The 21,030-nt window shown below is 34.9% G+C and overlaps 1 protein-coding gene across 15 annotated transcripts in view; it reads right to left on the reverse strand.

The window, feature by feature from the left end:
• The window catches only part of SUPT20H (SPT20 homolog, SAGA complex component), a 43,624-nt gene that overhangs the window by 17,246 nt on the left and 5,348 nt on the right, over positions 1 to 21,030 (reverse strand). For 9 of the 15 annotated variants that reach the window (XM_042955565.1, XM_042955365.1, XM_042955427.1 and 6 more), the window contains exons 3-15: positions 20,719 to 20,754; positions 20,004 to 20,062; positions 19,679 to 19,745; positions 16,513 to 16,642; positions 15,432 to 15,535; positions 11,907 to 12,023; positions 11,178 to 11,231; positions 7,714 to 7,853; positions 5,826 to 5,982; positions 5,677 to 5,733; positions 2,375 to 2,446; positions 1,696 to 1,853; positions 463 to 489 (exon numbers count right to left, since the gene is read on the reverse strand). In XM_042955565.1, coding sequence (XP_042811499.1) covers positions 463 to 489; positions 1,696 to 1,853; positions 2,375 to 2,446; positions 5,677 to 5,733; positions 5,826 to 5,982; positions 7,714 to 7,853; positions 11,178 to 11,231; positions 11,907 to 12,023; positions 15,432 to 15,535; positions 16,513 to 16,642; positions 19,679 to 19,745; positions 20,004 to 20,062; positions 20,719 to 20,754 — 1,178 coding nt within the window. The remainder of the gene's footprint in view (positions 1 to 462; positions 490 to 1,695; positions 1,854 to 2,374; positions 2,447 to 5,676; positions 5,734 to 5,825; positions 5,983 to 7,713; positions 7,854 to 11,177; positions 11,232 to 11,906; positions 12,024 to 15,431; positions 15,536 to 16,512; positions 16,643 to 19,678; positions 19,746 to 20,003; positions 20,063 to 20,718; positions 20,755 to 21,030) is intronic. The other 6 variants (XM_042955131.1, XM_042955700.1, XM_042954754.1 and 3 more) reach the window with 3 other exon arrangements.

Below are 21,030 nucleotides of genomic sequence, written 5' to 3' on the forward strand. Positions count from 1 at the left end.
ATAAAAGGAGTCAAATCTACTGAGATATTCCAAAAAAAAAAATATTTTTTAAATACATTTAAACTTATGAAGCAATGACCAAGTTTTGCATGCATTATAAAATAATCCTGTGAATAATTTGGTTGATTTAATTTAAGGGAGATGTAGTTTTGCACAAAACTTATGTGTCAAAACAAAATCTGGGCTGAAAGTTACCAAATACTATACATCCTTGCAAGTGTCTGCCCTACAGTACAATTCACTGGACTGCTGTGTGCAAGGCCTCTGGCCTTCCTCTCACTTTAACCTTTGATTTTTGTCATTATTAATGTCTACAGAGCAGATCTTAGAAGAGATTTTAGACAAGGAAGGTAGTTTATTGCCAATTCAATAAAATGTCTTTACCAAATCCTTTTAAAAAATTTGACATTTATATGATTTCTTAACAGATTAAAGTAGTGAGTTTGTTTATTTTTTAATTACCAATTTGAATGGTCATCTGTGGAGGAGCTGAAATATAAAATGTAAAAAAAAGAAAAAACTTGGTTAATGCAGCTCAAACTTTAATTTCATAGTTATTAACTCAAGTAATTTATGAATATGGAGGAATGACTGGAAGTAATAAATCATGCAGCATTTTTGCAGCAACTCCCTGACATAAAGGCAAAAAATTCAATTCTTGTTAGATTTAATCAGTTGGGTTTTGAACTGATTTTTTTTTAATTGAAAAAAAAGAGTATCTATTATTTTCTTGTGTTTGAGAAAAGTTAATAATTTAAAATGACCAATGTATGTCTTTAAGGGGAAGATTTTTTAAAATACAGGTAATCAAAACATGTGACCTTTCTACATAGTATTCAACAAAAGAAACTGCTAATGTGAAAAATTACCTAACGATTCCGTAACAAACTATTTCTTACCATTGACTTTTATTTAGATACTGGTGAGGTTGTTCTTTATAATTCATCTTTCTGTTATAGTTTCAATTAGTATCTTGTGTTAAAAGCAAAGACTTTATAAACAATTTAACATAGGCCTGGTCCCTGCTTTTTTTTCTGTTGAGCTCCTCTTCTTTGTAGTTTCTTCTATTTGAAACAGCATCAACTTCATTGAAAAACTAATAAACTAACAATAAAAACAAAACTAACTACTATTAGCTTGTACTAAATATATGTAGTCCATAAGTTTTGGAAAATCAAATATATATATGTACATGTATGTATAGACACATAAACGCTACATATATACATCAAATTAATATAAATATATAGAGATTTCTAGAGCCAATAACTACATTAAGCGCAGAGTCTTTGTCCTTACATGCAGTACCACAATACCAAGTATCTTTAATAGCTTCATCATTTATAGTGAACTTGCTTCCTACTTAAACAAACTACTTCTTGGAAAAACTTCATGTTCCCAGGATGCAGTCATAATGAGTAAGAGGGGTATCAATGGCATACCGTTCAAAGCAAGTATGAAAATATTTATACCACAGATGTTTAAAAATATATCATTATTATTTTAAATAACTCTTGGACAACATGGTAACTGTAATTTAGGTTTACTTATGTCCACTCACAAATCTAACTGGAGTACTTTAACTAACAAATGAATCCTCAAAGGGAAACTTTTACTCATTAATGGTTCATCAATAGTTGCTGAATAAATTCTGATGCCTAATTTTGTCAATTACATGTATTTAACAGAACTCACTGGGATGGAGACATCTGGCTGTCATTTTCTTCATCTTCTTTACATGGCTGTATCTTGCCATAGTAAAGTGGATCACCAAGTGACTGCAAAATGGTCAGCTTTGTTTTCTGATACTGATTACCAGCTTCACATTCAAATACATAATCATCTTTTACATCCTGAAAAAGACAGAACACCCCAGATAAGCACCTTCTTCAGTAAATACATAATCAAAATTAACAAAATAAATGACATATTAACTTGTATTGGGCAATAAGAAGACATAGCATTTTGGTTATAGACCTGTTTAACACTTCTGAGAGAATAAAGACTAGGACTCTTTTTTACATAGCACTTTAAGAATGAAGAGTTCCAAATAGTTAACCAAGCCCAAGTGAAATATGGCAGAATTTCATATGGACATATGAATGCAAATACTAAATACTAAAAAGATAAAACTTCATTATGCAACCAAAAGAGAAGTAAGAATGCAGTATTACATTAAAATTGCCCTTTATAATGGAAACCATACTTTATGAAAAACAAAACACCTGTTTTTTCCTTTAATTCACTAAACCCCCAATACGTCCTTTAAATTAAAAAAAAAAAAAAAAATCCTGGGCACTTCATGTTTAATAAATTCAGATCCCAGATTAGAAACTGCTTTATTAGAAAGGAGACTGCTGTAGTGATTACTTACATGGGCTGGCCAGACTGTTGGTTGCGAGTCATCAGATTTGATGGACTTTTCCACTTTAGCGTATTTCTCCACCTAAACAATCAAATCGATAGACAGCAGATGTAATGGAATCAGTATTGTGACGAAAAGAGAAAAACCTAAGTAACTCAACAATGTAGTTTCAAGCACAAAAATTCCTGACTCGCTAATACCACCAACTATTTATGCTTGGTTCAAAACTCTCCTGATACGTTAAGCTTGACCAACTGGTTTTAAAAACAAAACAAAATCAGAATCTCTTTTGTCATTAAATAGGTATAACAAACACAGCTGCTTTTTTGGACAGTGCCTCTTCTTTTTATTCCATAAATTGGTATCACAGTCATCCTTTAGCAAAGTTGGAATGTCAGAGAGATCAGGAGCAGGATCTTTTCCTTTGCTGGACTTGAAGGAAACAGGAGTTGTCATGTAACAGTGGGGACAACACTGGAGGAAGACTAGGGAAGTTATGTATTAAAGTTGGTAAGATTTTTGTGAACCTTTTCCATTTTCTAGTAAGATAATGACCACATATTCTGTATTATCTCCTACTAGTCTGTGTGAATCAAATATACTCATTTTACTGGCAACCATGATCTTAAGAGTAAATCAGACTCCCCTGGGAACTTGGTAAAATTTCAGATTTCCATGTCCTTCCCCTGAAGACCTGACTCCACTGGAAGGTCTGAAGTGGAGCCTGAAATCTATATTTCACTGGTATTCTAGATGAGTCTTCTAATCGATTCCGACTGAAAATCTTTGTATTCGGGTTTTGTTACTCAAAGTAGGCTGTGGACCCCAGTTATCATGCAACTTGGGAGCCTGGCAAAACTGCAGCATCTCAGGCGCTAGCCCATACCTGCTGAATTAAAATCTGCATTTTAACAAGCAAGCCAGGTGACTAGGATGTATATTAAAGTTTGAGAAGCACTGCTTTAGATATCCAATCTACCCTTCAAAGCTAAATTCCACCTTTTGGGATTTACACTAATATCTCTTCTCAAGCAGCATTCCGTCAGAAAACACAGAAGTTATCAAAAAAAACGTGGCTTATTCCCTTGAGTTGTATATAGTGCAATTCTGATGGTTTTGGCTTTGTGCTTTTCACAAATTCTTCTTCTAATCTAAAAAATATAACAATAGTACATGTGCCAGCCTATGAAGGATACAGAAGAAAAGTAAACACCTATTAAAATAACTAACCAATTGTGGAACCAGAAAAGACCCTGAATAGCCAAAGCAATCTTGAAAAAGCAAACCAAAGCAGGAGGCATCACAATCCTGGGCTTCAAACCATATTACGAAGCTGTAATCATCAAGAGAGTATGGTACTGGCCCAAGAACAGACATTCAGATCAATGGAACAGAATAGAGAACCCAGATATGGACCCACAAACACATGGCCAACTAATCTTTGACAAAGCAGGAAAGAATATCCAATGGAATAAAGACAGTCTCTTCAGCAAGTGGTGCTGGGAAAACTGGACAGCAACATGCAGAAGAATGAACCTGGACCACTTTCTTACACTGTACACAAAAATAAACTCAAAATGGATGAAAAACCTAAATGTAAGACAAGAAGCCATCAGAATTCTTGAGGAGAAAGCAGGCAAAAACCTCTTTCATCGTGGCCACAGCAACTTCTTACTCAACACGTCTTCGGAGGCAAGGGAAACAAAAACAAAAGTGAACTACTGGGACCTCATCAAAATAAAAAGCTTCTGCACAGCGAAGGAAACAATCAGCAAAACTAAAAGGCAACCGATAGAATGAGAGAAGATATTTGCAAACGACATATCAGATAAAGGGTTAGTACCCAAAATCTATAAAGAACTTATCAAACTCAACCCAAAAAAAACATATAATCCAGTGAAGAAATGGGCAAAAGACATGAACAGACACTTCTCCAAAGAAGACATCCAGATGGCCAACTGACACATGAAAAAATGCTCAACATCACTCATCATCAGGGAAATATAAATCAAAACCACAATGAGATACCACCTCACACCTGTCAGAATGGCTAACATTAACAACTCAGACAACAACAGACGTTGGCGAGGATGTGAAGAGAATCTCTTTTGCATTGTTGGTGGGAATGCTAGCTGGTACAGCCACTCTGGAAAACAGTATAGAGGTTCCTCAAAAAATTAAAAATAGAACTACCCTACAATCCAGCAATTGCACTACTAGGTATTTATCTAAGGGATACAGGTATGCTGTTTTGAAGGGACACATGCACCCCAATGTGTATAGCAGCACTATCAACAATAGTCAAACTATGGAAAGAGCCCAAATGTCCATCGATGGATGACTGAATAAATAAAATGTGGTATATATACACAATGGAGTATTACTCAGCAAACAAAAAAAAAATGAAATCTTGCCATTTGCAACTATGTGGACGGAACTAGAGGGTATTATGCTAAGCGATATTAAAGACAAATATCATATGACTTCACTCATATGAGGACTTTAAGACACAGAACAGATGAACACAAGGGAAAGGAAGCAAAATATAAAAACAGGGAGAGGAATGAAACATAAGACACTCTTAAATATAGAGAACAAACACAGGGTTACTGGAGGGATTGTGGGAGGGGGGATGGGCTAAATGGGTAAGGGGCATTAAGGAATCTACCCCTGAAATCACTGTTACACTATATGCTAACTTGGATGTAAGTTTAAAAAATAAAATTCAATTCAACTAAAAAAATAAAAATAAAAAATAAAAAAATAAAATAACTAACCAATTGTAAAATTGAGTGAATAACAAAAAGTAACACAGGAGAAATAGGAAAGTGAAAAATATGAGACCAGTCCTCAAAAGATCTTTTTCATGTTTTTTATCATTAATAGTTCATGGTTATTATGGATCAGTAGAGAACACCATCCAAAGTTCCTAATTTGACCACTTCTCCAATATTAATTTTTAAATTTAACCAATTTGAGAAAAGGAGCATTATCAGGAAATTATAATGAAGTATTATGAAAAAAGACACATTAAATGCATATTATTGCGCTTTTCCCATGGTTCAAAATTCTTTGGTTGTTATTCCTAAACAAAGGCCTTCTACAGCAATACACAGAACGTATTAAGGGGCTACATTCTTACACGTTAATGTGAAAGAATATTCTAAAATATTCTAAAAACGAGCAATTGGTTAAAAAAATCATTATTTTGTTTTTAAAACAAATAAGAGTCTTCGTTTTTCCAAAGTATCAGTTGCTATTAAACTTAGGAATCTTGTATGAAAATAAATGCAATTCATGAACTGACTTACATCCACTTCGGAAGGTATGGCCAAATTACAGGGACTCCGTTTCCACATATCTACACACTGAAAAATTAAAAACAGTATTAAAAATGCTGAAAAATTCAAAATGAGCAAGGTTTTTGAAATAATAAGCTTCATTTAAAAAACACACTTACATTTCCTGCTTTAGAAATCTTGAGGTCATAATGTTGACCTGCTTTTCTTTCCTTCCTTTTTTGTAAGAAATCAAGTAATTTTAGCTGAGGCGGTGGTGGACAATGAGAGAGATCCTGCTGTCGATTCAGAGACGACCTGGAATACCTCTTGAAACACCTGAAATATAAAGAGTTGAAAATAAAAGAAACTCAGAATAAATCTGGGTTTAAATCAGTAAGCATTATAATATAATTAAATCACCACTATCACTTATCAAACACAGTCCCAGGCACTGGCAAAATAAAAATGAACAAGACAAAATTCCTGCTACCATGGAGCTGATAGTCCAGAGGAAAAAGACATTCACAATTAAACAGATAATTTCAGAGAGCATTGGTCAGGAGGGGGGAAAAAAAAAGAAAAAAAAGAAGACAGGATACTGCAGTGAGTCAGTGATAGAGAGTGCAGCAGCAGGTAAGAGAAAGGAAGGACTAGACTCTTTGAAGAAACGATGTGTGAGCTGAGACATAAATGGCAAGAAAGAACCAGATACGGTAAGATCAGGGAATGAGTATTTGAAACAGAGAGAAAAATTAAAAAAAAAAAAAAAAAAAAAAAAAAAATTAAAAACTTACTTTGTTTTAAAAACAGAAATAGGTATGATTAGAGCATGAGGGTACACATAATAGATGAGATCAGAGAGTGAAGCAGGGGTCTTGCAGATCAATGGTAATGTGTTTAGATTTAATGTGAAGTACAATGGGACACTTTCATGGAAATTTAAGCAAGTGGTGGCATAATCTGCTTTGAAGTTTTTAAAAGATTATTCCAATTTGCTTATGTGGCAAACAGACCAAAAGGGAGCAAAGGTGGTAGCAGGAAGATCAAATAGAAATTTACTACAGAAGTCAGGATAATGCCGACTTTAAAATTTGGCAGTGGGGCATGGAGATGTGAAGATACAAGGAGACTTTAGAGAACTGCTGACAGATCTTATATAGACTTATTTCACTATTTCTGAAACTGTACCTTTTCCTTAGCATATATTGTTTACATAGTAAACTAAGGAGTTTAGAAAATGGGTATGTTTTTGAACTCTTAAGATGACCCAAAATGGGCAACTCAAACAATTGTTAAGAGTACCTAATGATAAACCAATTATAACTGTGATCCAAGTTAATATGCATTCTTTTATTAAGTAGAAAAGATAGCTAAAACATGTAAAGAACAAATTACCACGTTATAAAAAGGTATTTAATCACAAACTGGTATTTTATCAGATGTCAAAAATAAATTATGAATTGTTTCTTTAAAAGCAATATTAACAAAACAAACAGGTTACTGGTAATTAGTAATAAAGAAATTATTCTGTTTATACTTGTGTCTTTTCAGCCTGTTTTTGGTAAAGACTCTAAACTTACAGGAAGCTTGTCCTTTCACAAAATGCAGAGAATGCATCACTCCCATATAAAGCAGACAGTAGTTAAAAACAGTAATGCACAAAAAATGTAACTTAAGGCCATAAAAATCCTATTTAAAAAAAAGTCACAGTACTTATATATATACTTTAGAGAGAAAAGATACCATAAACAGCAAATTTTATTTTTTTAATTAATGTATTTATTTTAATGTTTATTTATTTTTGAAGGAGAGAGAGAGAGAGACAGACAGGGTGTGAACGGGGGAGGAGCAGAGACAGAGACAGACAGAATCTGAAGCAGGCTCAGGCTCTGAGCTGTCAGCACAGAGCCCAACACAGGGCTCAAACCCACGAGCCACGAGATTATGACCTGAATCGAAGTTGGACACTTAATTGACTGAGCCACCCAGGTGCCCCCATAAATAGCAAAATTTAAAGCTAATTGTCTAGGAGCATCTTTTGGTTTACCCATCTACAAAGGCAATTACCGTTTCATGGGGCGCGTGTTCATCTTTTGCTTGTTATAAAGCAGTCTATTTGCAGTACAGGTTACTGCTATGGAAGGATCAAGACACAGTGGTTCAGCTGTAGCTAGGATCAGTTGGCTCTCAAGCAAGAGTTTATCTTCCTAAAATGTATAACATATGTCAGTACCAGATTTAAGTTTTTCAAATCATACATATTTCTTAATCTAGAAATATTCCTTGGAACTCTATGTACTACCATAAAACACAGTATTTCACGTCACAACTTTGCAGACTTCAGAAACTTGACAGCATAATGAAATTATTAATGGAAATTCAGTAATTTGTAGTGTACAAAATGGTCAAGTTGTAAGAATGCCTATTCACTGATTCAATAAATATTTACTGAGCACCTACTATGTGTTAGCCTCTGTTCTAAGAGTTGAGGATCAAGTAGTGAACAGATTAAATCATCTGCTCCCACAAAGCTTACAAGATCACGATGAATCATAGAATTTTTAATAACCATCCTATTCAATACTCAGCTTAACTTCATTACAAGAATAAAAATGATTACACTAATACTGTGTAAACTCTATATTCCCAATTCCAAAACGTATACAGGTGCTCTACAGGTTTTACTTACTGTTTTTTTTTCTTTTTTTGACTTAATCAGTGAAATGTTTTAACAGCAACAACTAAGTATTTTACAGTCAAATGAGTCAATTAATATTACTGCTGAATAAGGATTTTTGCAAAGAAAGAAACACTGCTTCTTTCAACAGTTCAACTTATTATGGATATTTTCAAATGTACACAAAAGGAGAAGTGTAGTGACATCCATGTACCAACACTCAATTTCATTTAACAACCGCCCCTTAACTTCTTATGCTTTTGTTTTGCTGGAGTAATTTAAAATACATCTTTGATGTTGTATTGTTTCATCTCAAAATACTTCAGCATGCATTGCTAACTGATAAGGACCTCTAACATCCAGTCTGGATTTAAATGTCCCATTACCTCAAGAGTGTATTTTTAGTTGGTTTGTTTGAATTTGAACTCAAACTCTACACTTTGTATTGGGTTTTTATCTTTTAAACATCTTACTTTGTTGTGTAATGATCACTTCTTCTCCCACGTTTTTCCCTTTTCTCATGTAATTGATTTGTTGGATTTGACCCAATTACTTCCTGGCTATCTCCACACTGTGTCATTTAAGTTTCTCTTATTTCCCCAATTCCATATACACTGTTAGATCTAGAAGCTGAATTTAATTCTGGTTCTATTTTTTTAGACAAGAATTCTTTATTGGTATTGTTATATACTTTCTCTTGCATCACACCAGGAGAAACACAATGACTGTCCCATTTTTACACCAATGGGGTCAGTCAGATCTCTGCATTATAAAATTTCCCATGAACCTATAATCTAATGGCTTTTACACCTAAGAGTTAACCTGTCTAGATTAAGACTTCCAAATTGATACTTTAAAAAGTCCATCATTTATTTCTTCTGTATCTATTAGCAGGAATTCTTTTTTTTTCCTTTCTCTATTGAGGCTGTATATGTGCTATGTAGTTGGGAGTGTCAACCTTTCAATTGTGGTAAGATTACCCATCAAGCAGGAATGCTGTGGAGCCTACGCCAACATCTAACAGTTGAGATATCAATAATATCTATAATATGTGAAATCACAAGTAGAAATTTCTATTTGGAATCCTTAATTACAAAAGCACCATTTATATGTACCTCATGCAAAAAAATTAAATTTTTCACCAATATCAGAAATGTTAATGCTAAATTATCTTTTATACTTCCTGATTCTTACTGGAACCCACTTAAACAGATCATTATTGAAGCATATTTGAATGTATTATATTCTCAAAAGTTAACTCTAAACTCATGTTTATAAGAAAGCAAATTAAGAAAATAAACTTTTGCGCAGAGAGGCAGGTGGTTATTTTTCCAAGACAGGAACTATGCATCTACCTATAGGCGATCTCCCCTACTAACATTTACTCTTTACCAGGATAAATCTGTCTGTTCTCTCTCTTTTCTGTTGAGGTGTAACGGACATAGAACATATTTTCAGGAGCACAAGTAATTTGATACTCCTGTACACTGAAAATTGATCACCACCCTAAGTCTAGTTAACAGGTTTCATTACCCACAGCCACAAATTTTTTTTTTTCTTGTGAAAACTTTTAAGATCTAATTTTCCTAAAGAACTTTTTAATCTTAGTTATTCTTTGGCCACCTAACATACAGTTCATACAAGAAAAGCAGAGTAAAATGCTACAGACTTTCCCTTTATTCATCTTCAGAATAAGAAACTGATACCCTTGGGGCGCCTGGGTGGCTCAGTCGGTTAAGTGGCCGACTACGGCTCAGGTCACGATCTCGCGGTCCGTGAGTTCGAGCCCCGCGTCGGGCTCTGTGCTGACAGCTCAGAGCCTGGAGCCTGTTTCAGATTCTGTGTCTTCCTCTCTCTGACCCTCCCCTGTTCATGCTCTGTCTCTCCCTGTCTCAAAAGTAAATAAAACGTTAAAAAAAAAAAAAAAATTAAAAAAAAAAAAAGAAACTGATACCCTAGCAACATCTGATGGTGGCCAATGATTTTAATCCCGTTTTGAATATTCTTTCAATAGCTTTTAACCTTGTAAAGATTATAGCCCAAATTAAAACACACTTGACAGTTACTGACAACTCATAACCGTATTTTGCAGATAATTTTCATTATTGATATTTTCTTTGGTTTAGTAACTATTCCTCTCTATAGCAGCAAAGAAATAAGCAAACACTATTGTGAGTTAGCACCTCATATATACTGAGTGAGCACTGGAGAGTTACTGGCTATTCTCAAGGGTAACAGAGTTCCCCCAGTGCTGCAACTGGTACGAATGGCAAAGACAGGGTAAGCTCGCTTTAGAATCCTAGATTATGGAAAATCAGAATCCACTTGTATCCATGGTATAAAAGAATTTTTTTTCTTCTGTTTGAGAGGGCATAAAAAACTAAATTTCACATATTGGGCAGCTCAGGTCAGCCTGACCCTATTTCACCATGGTCCTAAAGCAAATGGGATTGAACTGCTTAGTTCTTTGAAGAATTACTGCATGGATGATGAGACCCTTGATTTCTTTTTTTTTTTTTTAGTTTATTTTTTTGAAAGATAGAGAGCAAGCAGGGGAGGGGCAGAGAGAGAGAGGGAGACAGAACCCCAAGCAGGCTTCATGCTGTCAGCACAGAGCCAGATATAGGGCTTAAACCCACATAGTGTGGGATCATGACTTGAGCCAAAGTCAAGAGTCGGATGCTTAACCAGCTGAGCCACCCAGGCACCCCAACAGACCCCTGATTTCTAAAGCTCATTAAAGAATCCCAAAATTTACTCATGAATAAAATTACAAATAAAATATCTTTCGCTTTACTTCTTAAGTATTATTCCATCCTGTATTTTCCCTGTTTGGAATTAAAAAACAACTAACCTGGGTCCATTTATGGTTATCACTTGTTATTGAATGCACATCACAGATTAAAGTCTAAAGGAAATAAAAGTTTTAAAAAACACATTAATGTACAAACATATGAAGATACTTAATAAAACTCCAAATAAAATCGAAAATACATTTTTTTTAAAGATTGTATTTTATTAAAAACATTTTTTTAAATGTTTATTTTTGAGAGAGTGTGAGTGAGGGAGGGGCAGACGAAGTGGGGAACAGAGGATCCAAAGCAGGTCCTGTGCTGATACCAGTGAGCCCAATGTGGGGCTCGAACTCACAACTGCAGAGACTGGGGACCTGAGCCAAAGTTGGATGCTCAACTGACCAAGCCACCCAGGTGCACTTCAAAGATTTTATTTTTATTTTTTTAAATTTTTTTTAACATTTATTTATTTTTGAGACAGAGAGGGACAGAGCATGAACAGGGGAGGGTCAGAGAGAGGGAGACACAGAATCCGAAACAGGCTCCAGGCTCTGAGCTGTCAGCACAGAGCCTGACGCGGGGCTCGAACTCATGGACCGCGAGATCATGACCCGAGATGAAGTCGGCCGCTTAACCGACTGAGCCACCCAGGCGTCCCCAAAGATTTTATTTTTAACTAATTTCTATATCCAACATGGGGGCTCACATTTGCAACCCCAAGATCAAGTCTCACACATTCCACTGACTGAGTCAGCCAGGCACTCCTAAAATAGTTAAACATTCCTTACCTGCATTGTTGGACGTAAAAGAATATGCCTACTTTGGTAACCAGGAGATTTCATATTACTGGACTGCCTGTAGTCACGTATTTCTGCTATGACACATCCGCAATGAAAAATATTAACCTGTTTTGAGTGAAAATATTTAAGTAAATCTCATTTTTCAAAAGCCTACAGAAGTCTCCTTATATTGAATGTTTCGAGTTCTTTACATGCTTATGCAATACTTCTAGCCACTCACATACTCTAAAGTGGACTTCCTTGATGGATTTACCATTATATAAACTTTTCCAAGGAATTATTTTATGTTCATCATTATGACTCAACAAGCAGTTTCAAATTGTTTAATGGTTTCTTAGTTATAGATTGGGTTTTGACATTTATATACTATTAATATTACAAATCACTGGAAATGCTATTCTTGACGCTCACTGGCTGTTATACTTTGCTAACTCTGTCATTGTTACCAAGTTTGTCTTTTGTTATCAAGTGTCAATCAACCCTGCCAGTTTCAGCTTCTAGATGAAACTTCTATTCGCTCTAAGATATCCAGAAATAGGACAGTCTTTATTAATAAAAGGAAGAAAGTGAACTATAAATTCAAATATTGTCTGTTTTCCAATCCTTTTATAAGCCCAAAAGTAAGGACTTTTATAATTCAAGTCTTGCTAATTACAATCTACATTAGTCATTTATATAAAGTGTTGTTTTTTCACGCTTTCAGAACTTTTACTGGAGCCTGTGACTTTCTATGCTATGAGTCATCATTATGTCCATGACAACATGAACTATAGGCCAGGCACTAAAGAAGCTTCACAGATATACGGTGGTGGGACAACATTTGCTCTCAGTGTGGGAAGACAGGCAATAAACATGTACAGAAATAAACAAGATAATCTTAGTGATGAATGCTAAAAAGGAAATAAAATAGGGAGGAGCTAACATAGATTGTGTGCTCAGAAAGAAACCTCTCTGAAGGAGTGACTTTTTAGCTTAGGCCTGAATCACAACAAAGGACTGGACATCTGGCACAGATCATTCCAGACAGAAGGAATAGCAGATGACAGGCCTTAAGGTAGGAATATACCTGGTGTGTTTTAGTACATAAAGAACAATGCATGGCTGGAGTATAAAGACTGGGATGAGAATCAGGAGATGAAGACAAGAAGACAGAGGTTTTATACAGTGAGAAGACACTGAAGAATTTGAAGCCAGGGAACTTTTTTTTCCTATTGTTTGTTTTATAAGCTCAATCTAATTGTCTGCGGAGAACTGATTTCTGGGGTTCCAGAATGAAAGCAAAAAGCTCAGCAAGGTAACTACAGCAGGTCATGACCATACATATTTTGAAGGTACAGCTGACATTTACTGTTGGACTGAACGTAAAAGGTCAGAGCAGAGTCTGAGATTAGAAGGACGAGAACTGTTTTGGAAGGCAAAATCAAAAGTTCTGTTTTTGTCATTTTAAGTTTGAGGAACCTACTACATTTCCTAGTAAACAGAAGTTTGGAGCTTGAAGGAATAGTCCTGAAGATATAAGCAAGGGATAAAATGTCACTTTTATTTTATTTAATAAAAAAAATTGTTTTAATGTTTATTTATTTTTGAGAAATAGAGACATGGTGTCAGTGGGGGAGAGGCAGAGAAAGAGGGAGACACAGAATCTGAAGCAGGCTCCAGGCTGAGCTGTCAGCACAGAGCTCAACCCGGGGATCAAACTCACGAACCATGAAACCATGACCCAAGCCAAAGTCAGATGCCCAACACACTGAGCCACCCAGGCACCCCTAGATGTCATTTTTCAACTCCTGACACTGGCTGAGATCATCCAGAGACGGTGTTACTAAAGAATAGAGGGCCTAGGAATAAACTCTGAAACCTGCACACATTTAGGAGTGGAAGAGGGAAGACAGTAAAGAAGACTGAAGGAACAGAGAGAAGAGGAAAACCAGAATATGTCTCAGAAGCCAAAAGAAGGGTGTTTCAAGGAGGAAAGTTCATTTGCACTGTATTTTGTTGAGACCAATTAAAGATGAGAAAAGTGACCAACTGATTCTGTGCCATGGAGATCATTGGTAACCTTGACAAAACTGCCTCTGTAGAATGGTAATGTTATAATGCTGAAAGAGGTGGGTAGAGAAAATAACGGGATGTGAGAAAAAAAGACAGTATGATTATAGACAACTGTGTGAGTAGCTTTGCCATCAAGAAAAGCAGAATTGTACAACACTAGCTGAAGAAGGACACGGGATCAAGGGAGGATTATTTTTTTAAGTTGAGATACAGTAAAACATGCTTGTATTTTTCATCTAGTAGAAAGAGGTAAAGAGATGATAGAAGGAGAGGTTATAGTCACAAATCCTTGAGAAGGAGGATCCAGAAGACAACTAGAGGAGATTTCTTAAGAACAGAATACTTTTCATCCATTTTAACAGAAAGGCAGGCAGAAAGTGTGGACAGACCTCTAGACGACTAGGGCTAGAAGAAAATGCAAGTTCCCATCAGATGGCCTTTTTTCCCTAAGTATACAGTATCGCTGGAGTGAAGCCAAAGTTAGGAGTTTCTCCCATAATCCTTGTTGTAGGTATAGAGAAATTTCTAACAAATGAGCCAATTATTAAAGGAATTTTAGAAGAATCAACTAAATCTATACATTTCAGTACAGCCTAAGGGTAAGTATCCCACAATAAAATGGTTACCACCTAATTACATACAATGTCTCACTTCCTATTCCAAATACCATTGAGAATTTAATATCATTTAAATATAAATATCATTTATAACAAACACCACAGAGATGACAAATGTAAGGACATTTAAAAAAGATTTTTTTTTATTGTTTATTTTTGAGAGAGAGAGTGTGAGCAGAGGGAGAGGCAGAGAGAGAGGGAGACACAGGATCTGAAGCAGGCTCCAGGCTCTGACCTGACAGCACAGAGCCCAATGCGGGGCTCAAACTCACAAGCCACGAGATCATGACCTGAGGCAAAGCCGGACACTTAATTGACTGAGCTACCCAGGCGACCCTAATGAAATTTTATTTATTTTTTTTTAAATTTTTATTTAAAAAAAAAAAAAATTTTTTTTTTTTTAATGTTTTTATTTTATTTTTGAGACAGAGAGAGACAGCATGAACAGGGGAGGGTCAGCGAGAGGGAGATGCAGAATCTGAAACAGGCTCCAGGCTGAGCTGTCAGCACAGAGCCCGATGCGGGGCTCAAACTCACCGCGAGATCGTGCCCTGAGCCAAAGTCGGCCGCTTAACCGACTGAGCCACCCAGGCGCCCCTTTTAAAATTTTTTTTAACATTTTATTTTTGAGACAGGGAGAGACAGAGCATGAACAGGGGAGGGTCAGAGAGAGGAAGACACAGAATCTGAAACAGGCTCCAGGCTCTGAGCTGTCAGCACAGAGCCCGACGCGGGGCTCAAACTCACAGACCGTGAGATCGTGACCTGAGCCGAAGTCGGCCACTCAACCGACTGAGCCACCCAGGCGCCCCCCTAATGAAATTTTAAAGAGACAAATTTGTACCTGAGATTTTTCTAGGAGATCAACCAAAATTGGAGGTAATTCTTCTGCATCCAAGTATTCAAGCAATTCCCCTTCTTCATAAGGCAGTCGAATGGTCTCAGAATCTTAATTTTAAAACATAAAGTTTCTGAAAATATCAGGCTCACCACAAAGCTTAGGTGCATAATTTAAATGAGTTTTCATAAAAAAATAAAGCAAATAAATCCAAAAGGCTCTTCTAAAGTCCTTCTTTATTTGTCTTACAAATAAATCACTTCACATACTGCTATAAGACTTGGTAAACTGTATACAATTTTAGGCCAGAAAAGAGAAAACCTCCAACACATGTGAAAAAGAATCTGGCATAACAACATAATGCAAACCACAGCCAGTAGTGCAAAAATGAGAATATGATAAAATTCCAATGCTGGTAACTGAAAATTCCCTTTAAAACAACTTAATCTAATCTGAAAATAAGAGTGATAATTTGGTACCTCATATGAAAAACGGTCACAGAACAAAATTCTCTGGCTGTTACATTTTACAATACATTATCAACAGAAGAAAAAAGTCTTAAATAGGTGATTTCCTTGTAGAACCCACATCATCATCACCATAACACATTTCTAAGATGTCTTTAGTGAAATCTAAGAGTGCTTATATTCCAAAACTCTATTTTCAAGTTTACATTAATAGAAATGTAAATATGAAAAATTATTCAAAAGGCAGTGAATCTGCTTAATTTTGAAGGTTTCAGACTCAGTACAGTCAGAATACAAAAGAAAAACATAAACCACCTTATGCTATCTTAAAGTATAAATAGAAATAGAAAATTGTGACAATTATTTAAAGGTTGGGTCTTATACAATTTAACTTCAAAGACCTACCTCAATTAGAATTCTTTACAAATGCATATTCATGAAGGCTAATCATCTTAGAGATAATTTCTAACAAAACATAGTAAAGAGGAAAATTTGGACTCAAAGGGTTCTTTTATCAAGTCATCAATGACCTGAAGGACAGACCACTTCTACTTCTAGAAGACAGCACACCCTGCCTTGCAGAGGGATATCTGTGGCTGTAGCTCTTTGGAGGTTCTTACCTGATCCATTTTTTCCCCTGAGCATCAGAGAATATCCTTCATTTCCTGGGTATAGGTTGACCACTAAACAGGATAATGTCTCTTGCATAACAAGCTTCTCTAACAAATTCACATTTCTTCTTAATTTCTGCTTTAAAAAGAGGCAGAGCTCATGAAAATAATCAGGCATAACCCTAACAAAAATGTTATTTTAACAAAATTAGATCAATTATCTTTTGGTGCTCTTTCCACATATGAGGAAAATGCACAAACACTACAGCTACCAAATACAGAACATTTACATAAACTTAATTTTGATTACATTTTATAGAAATTAGTTCATACGACAAAGAAAAAAGTTGTCCATATATGAAATACGTATCTTTGAGTACATAAATAGAATATAACAAAAATATTTAAGTGAAGAGTAAAACCATTAAATGCAAACATATAGAACACAGATGCCATATAATTAGTTTCTATTAAATTTAAGTCTACACAAAAATAAATAATTTGGGGTTTTATCTTCAGTTGTACTATTATAGGTATCTACTTCTTAACACGTTTTCTGGCATAATTAGATCTAAACAAATCAACAGCTCTAGTCAGTTGTAATGTTAGGCTCAAAGACACCTAGCTTGTAAGAGGAAATAAGAAAACTGGGGTGCTGGGTGGCTCAGTCGGTTAAGCATCCAACACCAGTTCAGGTCATGATCTCAAAGTTCTTGAATTCGAGTCCCACATCAGGCTCTCTGTTGTCAGCGCAGAGATATCCTCTGCAAGGGACATCCCTCTGCTTTGAATCCTTTGCCTCCCTCTCCCTTTGCCCCTCTCCTACTTTCTCTCTTTCAAAAATAAACGTTAAAAAATTTTTAAAAAGAAGAGGAAATTAGGAATTTAAGCAATTTCCGACAAATTCAATTTAACAGCTCCTTAGAAACTACTTTAATAAAAAAACCAAAAACCATCAGAAAATATAATACACATACCCAGAAATTCATTATTTTACAAATGCCTATGATTTAAAATGAAACCCACATAGATATAAGAATTCACTTCATCACATCTTATTTATAAAAAATTGAATCAATAGAGCATTTCTGCAGAATCTCAAAAAACAAACCTATTTCTATATTTTATACTAAACATGTATACATACAGTTTTATGCACAGAGAAATGAAAAACTGATTTATTGTGACCAGGAAACAAAAAATCCAGCATTTTGAAAATTAAAAAAAAAAAAAAAAAGCAAATCAACATTTACTTCAAAAAACTAGTAAAGAGACTAAAATTTTAAAGTATTTTCAAGTGTAAAGAAAATGTCATACTCATATGAGAACTTTAAGAGACAAAACAGATGAACATAAGGGAAAGGAAACAAAAATAATATAAAAACAGGGATGGGGACAAAACAGAAGAGACTCATAAATATGGAGAACAAATTGAGGGTTACTGGAGGAGGTGTGGGAAGGGGGATGGGCAAAATGGGTAAGGGGCACTAAGGAATCTACCCCTGAAATCACTGTTGCACTATATGCTAACTAATTTGGATGTAAATTTCAAAAAAAAAAAATAATAATAATAATAATAATAAATAAATAAATAATAATAATAATAAATAAATAAAAATAAAAAATAAAGTTAAAAAAAAGTCGTAATTTGACACATGACAGAATAGTCAGAAAAAGTGTGACAGCATCTCTTCAAGACAATAAAAGTTGGTTTCCACTTAGTTTTTGGGTCAATATACAGATCAGAGGTCAGAAAATTTCTTTCTTAAAGGGCCAGAAGGCGTATTAGGCTTGTGGGCTATACTCAACTCTGCTGTTGTACCTCAAAATCAGCCACAGACAAGACAATGAATGGGTGTGGCTGGATTCCAATAAAACCTCATTTACAAAAACGTGCAGTGGGCAAGATTCAGTTGGCAGGTAAGGGCTGCCAAACCCAATTTAGAACCTTTATCTCTCCTACCTTAATTCTGTCTCTGAAGTGATGGACATATTTGTTATATTGTGATGATGGCTTCATGGGTGTACATATATGTCAAAACTTACAAAATATATATTTTAAACACATGTAATTTATTGTATATCAATTATACCTCAAAAAAACTTATGAGAAACACAGTGTAAAATTTACTCAATATTTAACATTTTCTTCTAGTGAAGATTTTAAAGGCAGGATATTACTGTAATTCTACTAATTTTTTGTCTAAAAAGTAAAATGTATTCTTTTTTTTTTTTTAAGTTTATTTATTTTTTGAGAGACAGAGCAGGGGAGGGGCAGAGAGACAGGGAGTCACAGTATCTGAAGCAGGCTCCAGGCTCTGAGCTGTCAGAACAGAGCCCAACACGGGGCTCAAACTCACGAAAAAATGGTATTCATTTTTAAAGAAGCACATAGAAACTTTTTTTTTTATTTTTTTTAACATTTATTTATTTTTGAGACAGAGAGAGACAGAGTATGAATGGGGGAGGGTCAGAGAGAGGGAGACACAGAATCTGAAACAGGCTCCAGGCTCTGAGCCGTCAGCACAGAGCCTGGTGCGGGGCTTGAACTCACGAACCACAAGATCATGACCTGAGCCGAAGTTGGATGCTCAACCAACTGAGCCACCCAGGCGCCCCGCACATAGAAACTTTTTAAGGCTTTTATACCCCAAGAGTCCAAAAGATCTTAAGGAATCAATTTGTTACATTTCTACTACCCATACTTTTATGCTAATTAAAAATGAGTTGTTAATCTAATCTGGAACTAATATTTGTGACCAAATTCATCTTTTATTACCACACCTGAATGTCCTACATCCTGTAAAACCTTTAAATTTCCAGTACAAATCACCATGAGGAAACAGGTTACTTTTTTTTCCAGTCTACAAATCACTTATCAGGGGAAAAAGAAGCAAAAGATAATATATATAGGAGCTTTGCTTCTTTGGACTTCTCAATGATTTTCTGTTACTCGATAAACACTGGTCGTCTCTCCTACCTAAGCAGGTGATCTCTACTTGGTGCCAGATTAGCCAAGGCTATGGGTGAGCTGCAAAACTGGCTAGAGTCTGGCTAGGAAAGATGTTAGTTCTCTCACAAAAATATAAATTACCTGCTTCAAATGTAAATCTTTCAAATGTCCCTGTTCCTCTACATTTCAAAAGCCGTAAAAACATAAAAAATTTATACTTACCTTAACCTCAGGCTCTTTTTCACATTCTTCAATATATAAGTCATAAAGTTTTTGAAATACAGATTTTCTAAAATTTAATGAAACAAAATGTGAATATTCTAATCATAAAATGGATGTTATTTTGAATTTTCCCATAATTTTTCCCCCCAATTTCCCCCAAACCGAGGATAAGGTAAGCTGGATATAGTAACTAATATCAACTCAGAAATTTCAAATACACGTAAAGTACCTATAACATTTCTAGCACAGTGCCTAGTAGGAATGCAATAAATGGTAGATATCGTATTTTAAATAATCTAAAATACCAATAATAAAATATTCATACCTTCCACTAGACAGGTATTTCCTTTTAGGAGGTCTCTGTCGGGCACTTTCAATAACATACTAAAAAAGAAAAGTTTATGAAAACAGTTTGCCTTTTGCTTATTAGCACATGAACACCTATATTAAGTATACTTAAAACACAGGTTAAGACTGAACAGACTATTTAGTCGCTTCAATCTGATTCATATTAAAATTATACCTTGGAGAAAAACTACTTAACTTCTAAATATATGTTACAAACAAGTGAAATTTAAACTGTACTAAAACTTAGCATAATATTTCACTGCTATGATATAAAAAAAATTATATAGTTTCAGAACTGAGGTTTCACAGGTCAAAATTATTCTCAATATGTTTTATGGTTACTTAGAATATGCACAGCGTATCCAAGTGCAAGAAATCTATACATTTTGAATTATCTTCCTCATTAATTGAATAATTAGAAAACTTATCAAAACAGGAAAACATAATTTTGGAAATCCTATGTCTTTATTCAATAATTTTTATTCCACAACATTATCTGAGAATTCTAACAGACGACCTAAACATCATCACAAAGTATTTTTATAATTTATAGCAAAATTATATGCATACTTGTCCTAAAATGTTAACGTACTCATTTGACAACCACATATAAAAATCTCTTAAAACTGAGTTTGGTTAATTAAGACAAATTAAGACGACACTATTTCATATGTAACTTAGTCATGCCTCACCTCAGCACGATCCAAAGCTAGTTCTAAAGCTTGTTGCTGTAAAGAGTAAATAGTGTATTTGATATTATTCTCACAAAAAATTTAATATACATATAACATTTCTAGTTAAGTGTTTAAGTATGTTTTATTTCCTAAAATACATCTAACATATTTTCCTATTTTTGTACCCTCTACCCACCCCACTCTATGTTAGAGATATGTTACAAAGAGAAAACATGGCAGTCTTGGGCACCTGATTAGGACAACAAATTATATCAGAAATGCTAAAATGGTTTTCTCTGGCTACAGAGCCAAGAGTCAGAGAAACTACTA

Source organism: Panthera leo, chromosome A1 (assembly GCF_018350215.1).
Source record: "Panthera leo isolate Ple1 chromosome A1, P.leo_Ple1_pat1.1, whole genome shotgun sequence".
NCBI lineage: Eukaryota > Metazoa > Chordata > Mammalia > Carnivora > Felidae > Panthera > Panthera leo.